At 42.4% G+C, this 12,169-nt stretch overlaps 1 protein-coding gene across 2 annotated transcripts in view; it reads left to right on the forward strand.

The window, feature by feature from the left end:
* fibcd1b (fibrinogen C domain containing 1b) overlaps positions 1-12,169 on the forward strand; it is a 116,194-nt gene that overhangs the window by 41,604 nt on the left and 62,421 nt on the right. For both annotated transcript variants that reach the window (XM_047570483.1, XM_047570484.1), the window contains one exon: positions 4,121-4,280. In XM_047570483.1, the coding sequence (XP_047426439.1) occupies positions 4,121-4,280 (160 nt within the window). The remainder of the gene's footprint in view (positions 1-4,120; positions 4,281-12,169) is intronic.

Raw genomic sequence — 12,169 nt, forward strand, 5'->3', positions numbered from 1 at the left:
GCTATCACTCAAGCACGATATAAGGCAGAGAAAAATTAAAAGGCACTTTATTTCATTAATAGTCACTTGTGCATGCTGGAGTATTTGAACACCACCCATCCACTTAACTACGCACGGACTAAATCAAAAGCCTGATCAAAGATCAGAGGCACCCCCTGTGATATGAATCCGACTTGCTACAAAAACAGTTATGTATGAAGGTACTGTCCATCATCAGGGTAATCTTTTATTCATTGTTTCTTTGCTTCAGAGGCCTTTCATATGTCTGGTATCGCTCATGTTTAATCAAATGAATTTAGCTCAGCTTATGGAAGTCCATAGTATCCAGTGTTGACTTCTACTCCTTTTGGTGTGTTTTTGGGGTGATGTCCAACACATGACCGACAAGGTCTACTGCAATGGGGGCATATTAAGTCAGTGATCGTCGTCGTCTCGGCTGCAGTGGTCATCTTTGTTCCCTGACGTTGTCTTTCTCTCGCCTCACTCCTCTTCTCTTCAAAGCGCTGAGGTCCAGCTTGGCTGAGTTGCCTCCAGTAAGAGCATTCGGAGGCAGAGCTTTCCAGCTGCGTGTGCTGTATCCCACACCTCTTCAGTGCGGTTTTTGAGCTGGTCCTTGTATCTTCGCTTTTGACCTCCTGCAGATCGCTGACCATGATGTAGTTGTTAGTGTGGAAGCCTGCCCTCTGGCATCCTGATGGTGTGGCCGACCCATTGCAGTTGGTGCAGAAGAAATGTGGCCTCCATACTTTTGGTACCAGTTCTCTTCAAAACAGTCTGGTACACGGCCACGCCAGGTTAGCTCAAGGATGCGCTGGAGACATTTTATGTGGAAGTTCTCCAGCTGATGGACGTGGCAGCGATACAGGATCCAGGCTTTAGTCATAGAGGAGAGGTCTTCAATGTCTCCCAAACTGATTATGAATACGTGTTCTATATTAAACTCGGCCTAGTGCTATTTATAAATATACATTATTATCATTTGCATTCAGTATTAGGCAATTTAAACAATACACAGGTTCAGATATTCATTTTTAAACTTTCAAACATGCAACAGTATGGTTGTACAGGAAGCTTAGATATATATATATATATATATGTCTAATGTCTAATCAACCAAAGATTTTGCGACCCCCCCGCCCCGCAATACCTCCACGGACCCCAAGGGGTCACGGACCCTCTGTTGAAGACCCATGCCATAGAGGAAACAAATGAATACAGCAGGCGAGGAAGACGTCGACCTTACATTTTCATACCGCTTAACTGCTGCAAGTCAAGCCAAGTATTTGTCGCTGATAGATGAACAGTATTCAACATGAAGTTACAGGAATGGAGAATATGTAAATCACCCCCAAAAAAATGTTATTTTTGTAAGAAAGGTGGCAATTATCTGGCACACCTGCTACGACTGGAATTATACAATTATCATTATAGGTAATTATTCAACATGAAAGGACAAAAACTGCACCGGCTTGTGAACAATGTACCAGTATCGGTAGCCAGCCTCGTGTTGTGAGCAGTGTCCAGCTCCACATAGTTATTTCTACTTTAGCCTTAACTAGATGGAAGTTTTTAAAATGCTCCGTGGACATATTGTTTGCATGCTGACTTTTGGTCACATGTAACTTGTAACCTGATAATACACCAGTAATGCAGAATATCTCCATGCAGTATGTGCTTTACATTTCCACACATGGCTGCAGCTAGAACTCAGCACGCCGTTGTTGTCCATGTGTTCCAACGTGTACCTCAGCTTAAATGATACCTGGATGAACTGATTAGAATTCATACGATAATTATGTTTGATTTGCACCACCTGGTTCCAGTTGACGTGACGGCCACTGTTCATGAAGTGAAGGCTTTGTGCATGAGGCATATGGTGACTGAGTGACATTTTGCACTCACCTGCTCCAGGCTTGCAGCTCTTTTGTGTTCAGTGACTTCACCCCAACAGGAAAACATATCTGTACCACACGGAACATCTGTTTCGGGCCAAGAAAAGCACGCCTTGTTTTATGCTATGACAGTTATTAACCAGTGATCCTGTTACGTTTGCATTTAAGATGCAACCCCTCAAAAGGAGCCGTGCGTTGAAAACCGAATGCTGATGTGCGAAGGAGATCCCAAAACTGGCATACGTTTAAAGCTCGACTCTCAAACGCCGAGCTCCCCGCGTTAAGTGCCGTTGTGTGGCTGATTTTGTAAGACGGTGCAAATACTGCCTAATGAAATCTAATTACATCATGATCCCAATCGATGTGTCAGTCAAGGATTAGGAGTCAAGGCTGTAGACTCCTCTTCTTTGAAAACACACAAATAAACAGAGTGCATGATAAATTACACTTGAAATTTGCACACGAGAACGTACGCCATGTTCATAGAAAAAAAAAACAACAACAACAACACATTTTATATAATCCAAAACCTTTTAAAGAACTCCACACATACACAAAAAAAAAACACACACAAACACTGCCTCCCTAAACAACACCTTGGATCCTGTATGGGCGCAAACACAATGGGTCATTTCTGTAATATATGCACGCTCGCGTGTGTGGGATTTATTTTTTTGCACTTTGGGCATGTCTTGCTGTTTTTGTCTTTTTGTGTGTGGGTTAAACTCCCAGTGCCAGTGTAATATTATTTCAGTGTTGCTTGCTGTGGCTCAGATGTGCGTTGCATAGTTATTGAGGACAGGGAATGGCCACTGGGGTTTCGAACTAATGCAGTTTTAACACCTGAATATAGCTGCACAGACATACCTCTGATAGAAGACTGAACCCCCCCTATATATATATGACTTTGAACACTCTTCCACTGTGCATATGTGGATGGGAGAACGAGGAGGAAGAACAAAGAAAAGGCGCGATAGGAGGATTGCGTTCATGACTCGGAGCACCAGGAAGGAAAAGTGCTCATCCTTACACACGTATCTTGCGCGTATACACACGGGTACCCAACACCTGGCGATGTATATACATCAGCCAACTAGGGCAATATGTGAAAATGACCTTTCCGCAATGAGCACATAAAGGGCTGCAGGTAAGGAAATGAACATGGCGGATCAGAGAGGTTACCCTGCTCTCTGCTAGTCCTAGCACACACATTCATCAACAGCCTTCCCACAGGGCTCTTTGTGTTTCACAGCATTCACTTGTTCATTATGGAATGGGGTGCCATGTGGTATCTTTGCTGCATGGGGAAATCTTGCCGCGTTTCTAAAGCTCCCTAAAGAACTGTACCCACGGTTATAGATTATATATTTCAGCACATTAACTATTAATTGTGTATGATTTACATAAGTGCACGTTTCATCCCAGAAGCTGCCTCCGGTTTGCTTTTTTTTTTTTTGGCATAGAGATTGTTACCCATTTTTCTAGTCACACTGTCATTTCATGGTCGTGGTGTCGAGTCCTTGGTGGTGTTCAAGGATACCGAGGAGCTGGTTGCTGGGAGGCACTCCGCGAACAGACGTTATTACTAACACGTTAAGCCAGCAGTGTGAAATAGATCAGCTGAAATCTTCCAGACTTTGATGCACATACATGTAACTTTGATGGAGCTTTGGCTGCGGTTCACAGGCAGCCGGCTTGTCTAGCTGTGCTCACGGCAATGCTAAGAACGTTATAAAAATATAATGCTCGGAGTTCCATTCAATACATTTGTCTGTGATGAAAGTTGCATGCCCTCGTTATATTCCTGTAGCTGTACGTGTACTGGCACGGATGCATTTAGCCCTTTTTAGGCTGTCTGATGAGATATATGAACTATACATGCAGCGCGCCTCTGCGTTAGCTAGTTGTTTCCTGTGAGTAAAACAACACTTGAATGCAATGCAACAACTGGTGACCGTGCAAACTACCAAGAGGGTTAGCGAACGCACTCTATGCATCGTTTAATGGTTATCGCATGAGTGAATGAGTCCAAAGTACGACTCAAGAATCACAGTTATTTAATGTTTATGATGTTGTGAAATAATAGAAAACGCCAGCTGTCTGGGAGGTGATAAAATATACGTGATCCTTAACGGGTATAGGTGATAAAAACTATTGGGGCAAAACGAAAAACAAATATTGGTTTGGTGTGTAAGCTGTAACTGTTCGCCCTCTTCTGTCTGTCGCAGCTGCTCTCAGACAGCCAGATCAACATGGTGAAGGTGGTGAACTCCGTCAGTGACACTCTCAACGCCATGCAGAAGGAGAACGTGGGCCTGAAGGCGCGCGTCAAGGCCGACCTACAGAGAGCTCCGGTCCGAGGGGCTCGCCTCAAGGGCTGCTCCAACGGTGAGAAACGCGGCTTGTCTGTATGCGCCCGTCATCTCGGTGTCTCCACATACGTAATTCATACATCATCTATCTATACTCATGCCCTTTCACCGCTCCATTCTGCTCCATGTCATGATGTTTTTATCCCAGCTCCACTTTTGTGTAAAATTACATTCCGATGTGGTCCGTCTGTCATCCATCACACCACATATTCATTCAGTCCAACATCTCCTGGCAATATCAGTGTGTTCCTCTGGGCTACATCTCATCCACATTATCCGGTGGCCTTGGTAGAGATGTGGATTTTTTTTTCTTTGCAGTTTTTTTTTTTTTTTTTCTGTTCATGAGAGATGGCTTGCATGTCCACTGGGCTGTGTTGCTGAGAGGCAGAGAAGGGCCTAAGGCGTCATCCCGTTGGAAGGCTTTTAACCAGGCACAGTATACCCGGTGGCATTCCCCCAGTTGGATTTGCCTTGCAAAGGTAGCCAAGGAGCGCAGAGCGAAGGCTGCTCGCGTATAGAATACGGCCCATTGCAACAGACGAAGGGAGCGACAGTTGTTATTTTTGAGGCTTGAGAATGTGGTACACACGTTTCGCGAATCTGCAAACAGGAAGGTAGAGGTGTGCACTTGGAATAAAGTGCATAGATGACTGGGGGGGTTATTTCTGCTCTAGAGAACTGGGGCTTGATATTTTATTAATATCTTATAATACAAACAGTTAAGGCATTTGACACCATCATCATTGATGCGACTGAGCAATTATCTGGCACACCTGCTATCAGCTGCTGTTTCGTAAGACTTCTGCTTGCATCCAATTTCCGTTTCCACGTTAAACTAAGTAACTCTCCTCTTACACAGTGTCATAAAAAGACTATTTAAATTATATTAAATTAAGTGATGACTTTGAATTTCAGGTAAACTAAATGTTACTGTGTGTAATAATATTAAAAACTTTTATGTAAACTGTCACTTTAAAACATACTTAAGATAGAAAATCAGTTAAGGAGACAATCTCACCGGCCATTTTATTAGGTACACTTTGCTAGTAAAAGGTTGGACCCCTTTTTCCTTCAGAACTGCCTTAATTATTGGTGTCATACTTTCAACAAGGTGTTGGAAACATTCCTCAGAGATTTTGCTCCATATTGACATGATAGCATCACACAGTTGCTGCAGATTTGTCGGCTGCACATCTCTATTGGTGCTCTATTGGACTGAGATCTGGTGACAGTCGAGGCCATCGGAGTACAGTGAACTCATTGTCATGTTCAAGGAACCAGTTTGAGATGATATGAGCTTTGTGACATGGTGCATTATCCTGCTGGAAGAAGCCGTCAGAGGATGGTCCACTGTGGTCATAAAGGGCTGGACATGGTCAGCAACTGGCATTTAAACAAGGGGCCCTAAGTGTGCCAAGAAAATATCCCCCACACCATTACACCACCAGCAGCAGCCTGAACCGTTGATACAAGGCAGGATGGATCCATGCCAAATTCTGACCCTGCCATCCGAATGTCGCAGCTGAAATCGAGACCTCTCACATCAACAAGGCATTTTCATCCACACAACTGCCGCTCACTGGATATTTTTTTTTTTGGATCATTCTCTGTAAAACCCTAGAGATGGTTGTGTGTGGAAAATCCCAGTAGATCAGCAGTTTCTGAAATACCAACAACCATACCACGTTCAAAGTCACTTAAATCCTCTTTCTTCCCCATTCTGATGCTCGGTTTGATCTGCAGCAAGTTGTCTTGATCACCTCTAAATGCCTAAATGCATAAAATTGCAGCCATGTGATTGGCTGATTAGATATTTGTGTTAAAAAGAAATTGAACATGTCTACTTTATAAAGTGCCCAGTGAGTGTATGTTTGGACATGCAGCAGATAGTTTAAAGGACTTTACACACAGTCGATAGGAGAGCAAACAGTAAATAAATATCCTAATTGGAGGGAATTACACGGAATTAGGTGTGAGTATTACAATTATTTGAACACAGTCTATATATGAGCTATACCTACACTATTTGCTTCGATTCAGCCAGTAAAACTGGAGTTGGGAATTTGAACAAACAACACCAGACCCCATTCCAGGCTAAATTGGAACTAGCCATGCTTTGGCTGCAAAAACAAAACAAATCCATCAGAGTGATAGCGGGAACATTAGGAGCAGCCAAATCTGCAGTTTGGTATATTCGTAGAAGAAAAAAAAAAGTGAGAGTGCACTGGTGAGCTCAGCAAATCTGCAGAGAGAGGACAGCAGTGGTGAATGATAGCAGGGTCCTTTCCGTGATTTAAAACAAATAGAAACACAAACAAACCTTAACAACATTCAGAAAAAGTGAAAAACACTCTCCAGGAGGCGGACTCCAGGTCTCCAGATAGAAAGAAGACTTCACATGAGCGAACAGAGAGGGAACAAATCAGGTGCAAATCATTCATAAGCCTCCACCCAGATCTGTCCTGGAACAGATGAAACTCACACCAGTACCCGAATGACAGGGGGAAGGCTCGGAACGACTCTTGACCCGAAACATGCGACATCATCTTTAAAACAGCATGATGAGGGGCTACGAATATCTTCCAATGGCAAGATCAGACGCAGCCGGAGGAATTCTCCAGTGTTCAGAGGTTATACTTTATGCTCAGGATCAGCCAAGTGAAGCAAAAGGGATTGGACTGTGCTTCACAGTACAGATGGACAGTGACCCAAACATGGTGTGCTAGCAACCTTGGAGTTTTCCTTTTTTTTTCTTTTTTAAGGTAAAATCAGGGAATATTCTGCAAAGGCCAAGTCGGTCACCTGCTCTCAACTTGAATGAGCATGCATTTCACTTTCTGGAGACAAAAATAAGGGGCAAAAAAAAAGACCTACAAACAAACAACCGAAGCTGCAGCAAAGAGAAGAGAGAGTCCCATCAGTCAGTCAGTGCTTGCAAAAGCTTATTGGCAAAGTACGACAATGTTCCATTAATATGTCCAATCCTTCCTCCAATTTGGATGTCAGTACTTAAATTATATTCTCAAATTAAAGCCTAGAGTCTGCACTCCCAGCCCATATTCATTATGGCATTGGCAAACAGATAGTATATGGACCTAAATGTGAGTTATTTTCAGGGGACAGCTTGAATAGCCTGGCTGAAGTGCTGTCCATGGTGCTGAAACGTGGTCACTGGCAGGGCCAGAGGATTTAAACAGATTGTCTGAAACAATTTGAAAAAGTCACATGAAACAAAGCAGAATTTCAGATGGCTATAAATTATGAAGTGGTTAACGCAGAAATTATGTCTTAGATCTTGGCAGAGTTGTTAATCTCACAGTAGGTAGCTATAGATCAGTGGAAGTAGCAGTTTTAATTTATTGTCTCCCGGCGGTGCATCGATGGCAACAGCAACAAAGGCAGAAACAATGGTTGCTATGGACATCATTAGTTCAGTTGTGAGCCGCAAAGAGCTTCCAATGCTTAATGTGAAGTAAGAATACAAATGTGAGGGGAAAAAAACTCAGAATGAACGCATACATACCCTGTCCCCAGAAAAAGGGATGGGTATCGAGAATCGGTTTGATTAAAGAATCGGTTCCAACTGGTTCAATTTGTTGATGTCATTAGCCTTCATGCTTACCGATTCCCCTCATCGATTCTTTTCGTGACGAATCTTTACATCCCAGGCCAGATGGTGGCGGCAGCGCACCTGAAAGTTGTTTGCCAACTGCCATAAAACAAAAGAAGAAGAATCTTTACGTCGTAGCATGTCAAAAAACCCGACTGGCAAAAAAAGACACAGCGCCAACTAGAAAGAATGAGCCAGACTGACCAGCGCCTGTAGAAATGGCTCGCACTGGTTACGTGGGTAGATTACAGCGTCTATGTCCCGCAGTACTATAAACGAGCCTTAACTCTCATACAACAGAGAATAAACACCGTATGTTTCAGTATTAATGGACTTTTTTGTCTGTCAGTAGTGCAGGTGGATTGAGTTTGAGCTCTATGTGCTTTCTAATTTCACCTCTGTCCAACACAGTTAAGTCAGCATTCAGTGCAAGGTGCTAGTGATCATTACATCAGCGGTACAGTAATGGCTGCTGCTGGTGGCTCACCAGCTTCTCTTGTTCTCATTATTACAGCCCCCAGGAAGCAGGTGTCAAGTTCAGTCAAATGTCCGTCAAGCATTATTATTAGCTTATTATTAACATTTTCCTACGCCAGCAAATCCCCCGTTCGGCAGCAACTTTATCTGTGAAACAAGTTTATGCGGAAACACATACACTTTTAAAACTACTAAACTAAATAAAAATGTACATAAATTATTGAGTACGCTACTTTGCGTGTTGGGGGATATGGGTTTATTGAAATTTGCAGGCTTTTTTCATTAGTCATTACTTGAGAACAAGAAAAAAAAAACAAAAAAAAAAACACATTGGACTGTGGGATACGCTTCACGCTGGTGGCTTGAATTTACTATTTCTTGTGACTGAATACATTTATTTTATTTATCATTTACTGCTCGGATTCTAGAGAATTCTCTTTGTATGCATTACCGTATGCCGCTGCCAGGGGAAGGCAACAAACGGAACGAGGCATTTGATTTGAAAAGAAATCCAGCATTTGTTCCGGCGTGCTCTCTCCGTGGCGGTGGTTTTGCCAAGGATTCGATGCCTTCAGCTTGGGATATTATACATTCTTAAATTTATAAAGACTTTAAAGCTGGAACAACTCATCTGACATGTGATTATAGTGCTTTTAGCCATAAACAGGAACAGGGACTAGGACAATAACAGACTTATCTTTAAGAAGTAGTTTGCAGTGGCAGGCATTATTTTTGGCACAGACCAAAGCCTTTTTTTTTTTTTTTTTTTACAGAATCATCATAACTAAAATGAATATTTATGGAACAGGTTAGACTATAATTACTATGTCACAGTTAGAATAGAAGATCTAAGTGGACATTTCTCTCTTATTTGATTTATAATTTACTCCTATTGCAAATTCTTTCATGTAAACAATCCTCACAGAGCCTCGCAATGACTACATCAACCATTCTCTGACCGGCTGCACTACACAAATACACCCATTTTACTGTGGCTGTGAAAGGTTGCCACCTATAAAATCATCTGGGAGTGTAATCCAGTCGGCCGGAGTTCCAAAAAAACGTCAGTACTCATATCGCAGTTGACGAGGGAGCAGCCTCCGACGTGCAGCATAACGCTGGACGTGGTAAGCGCAATTTATTAAACACCTGTCGTCATCAATCTGCAGCAAGCTCGATGCGTGTGTTTCGTGGCTGTGTGTAATTTGCAAAGATGGCAGAGCAGCAATTTTTTTTTTAATCACTTATTTAAACCCCCCAGTGATTCGACGAGATTTATGCCAGGGGTGTTCTATATGTGTTCTATATTAAACCCAGCCTAGTGCTATTTATAACTACATATTATCATTATGACTTTACATTCAATATTAAGCTATTCAAATAATACACAGATTCAAATCGAATTTGAACAGGCTCTCAGCCATTTGCAGGGAACCTGACAGATATGCAGCCTCGTGATTGGTTCAGCAGCGCCTCCATTTATCCCTTTATGAAAATATGTTGGTTTCATGTTAATGTGTATTTCAGTCCAATTTAAATGTATGGGGGAAAATATATATATATATATATATATATATATATATATATATATATATATATATATATAAAAAGGTCTAATCAACCAAAGATTTTGCCACCCCCCTGCAGTACCTCTGTAGACCCTCTAGGGGTCGCGGACCCCCTGTTGAAGTTGTCTTATGCTAAATAGTATTCTGAGGTTTTTAGAACTGCCCTTTTGCAAAACTCCATATTTAATGTTAAAACTGCCTGGAATACACAGTGGTTCAAGGGGTGAGTTCTGATGTTTTTCAAACTTTTCTGTTATGTACCAGAGGGTTCGGAGAGAAAGTTTATTTTTTTTTTTCCCCACTTGCTTATAAACAAGCTGACTGTAGAAGTGTCTCCCAGTATACTGACCTTCTTCTCTGGGTACTGCATTAACCTGGAGCCTAAAAGACTATTCCACTCATAACAAAGCAACGTGAAGATACGACTGGAGGACAGAATATCTTATTGTCGCTGTAATTGGTAAAATGCATGAAAATGCATATTAGTGGAAATGTGCCTGTGCGAGATCACGTGAGCTCTTTAAAGCACGCTGCTGCACGGACGCATTAGATTTTTACCAAGGCTTCAGTAGCAGCACTCCAGCGCTACAATCCGCAGCTTTCTCTGAATTGATGGACTCAGCCTTCGAATCCTTGAGTTGGCTCCAGCTGTTAATACTTCAGGTATTATCAGCTACAGGTTCACCATTGCACATGCGAGGTAATGAAAAGAAAATCTTGGAAGCGCAGGATATTTCCATGTATGCCGGAGGTCATGAAGAAGAAAAAAAACAAAACAAAAACCGCGTTGTTGCCGTGCAGACTGTACCCTTCACCCTTCAGTGGACAATTTGTTCCCTCTTCGGCTGGATCAATCCGCTCTGATATTTCGCATGTAGACTCAGCCTCTATTTCCCAGAGTATCTCCTGTTTCTATATCACAGAACCGATGCAAAATTGCAAAAAATAAGCACAGTATGGCATCTAATCAGCAGACTCAGAATTAGCCAAGCGATACAAGCACATGCGAATACTATAAATAAACTCGAAAAATAACTCTGCCAAGTCCCTGAGATGCAGTCCTCCACAGGTTTCCACCCCTTTTTGCTTTCCTCGAGAGCTACTGACAGGACAAACTACAACAACAGCAGCCTGGGGCAAGCCAGTGTTTAAAACAACTCCAAACAAATTATGCTAAACATTATGCTGATCACAAACTATTAGAAATCCCTGACACTGACAATATGTTAAACCTGGAATACTATATGTTCCCCGGTCTTTTTTAACAGCCCGTGCAAATGCACAACTATCAGCATGCACGTCACATATCACCATTTTAAATTCTCTGTATGCAACTAAGCGCCGGCTTCTTACAGTACATACAGTCTACGGACACACACACAGCCACGACTGTCTCTGACTGCCTGTCCGTCCCACTGTGTCTGTGAATATTTGAAGAATTCATCTCTGCACTGTTTGCTTCGGATTCCCAAAAGAACATGTTAGATTTTCAGAAGTTATATGAAATGAACCTGACAGCAGTGAAGCCCTTCCCTTGCTCAGACTGCAGCCGAGGAAGCTGACTTGGATGAAACCTCTGCAGGAGTCCTGCTTTTCAGCCTTTGGACTTCTCAACTCTGCTGCACTGTTACGCAGCGGCTCCACTTCATTAGGAGTCAAAGTTCATTCCCTTTGTCAGCAGTAAGCGTGCGAGCGAAAAAAAAAAAAGGGATTGGCTTGACATTTGCCGGAGCTCTTTGTTATTTTTTATTATTGCTGTAGCCCAAATAAATAATTCAGCTTCTATTAACCGGTTAATAGAAAAAGAGCGCGTCCGTGGCTGGAAACAACGCAATAATCAGCGGCGCTCATTTAAGTCGGCCACGCATCCCGCCGCCGTAAAAGCCAAACACTGATCCATGTCTGAAAATAGTCCCCAACAAACAGAGCTGAATTAGAAAGGTATTCGTCTGGTGTGAGTCACATTTGCGTTGAAAGGGTAGCGCGCTCAGCTGCATTAGGAAGTCATTCAGCCTATTTGTGAAATAGATTTCAGCAGGAAAGAGAAACAATCGCGCTATGTGGAGCGTAAAAGGAGCGGCGGTTAGAAAAGAGCAGCGATCTTAAAGGTGAGACGGGATACGTGGATTGGCAAACACTTTTTATTTCTAGAGGTAAATAGAGTTAAATGCAGCGTTTTGAACAGCCCTGGCAAAATAACTTTAAAAAAAAAAAAAAGCCTAAACAGCTCCACTGAATAAAATAAAATAA

Source organism: Mugil cephalus, chromosome 19 (genome assembly GCF_022458985.1).
Source record: "Mugil cephalus isolate CIBA_MC_2020 chromosome 19, CIBA_Mcephalus_1.1, whole genome shotgun sequence".
Classification (NCBI taxonomy): Eukaryota; Metazoa; Chordata; class Actinopteri; order Mugiliformes; family Mugilidae; genus Mugil; species Mugil cephalus.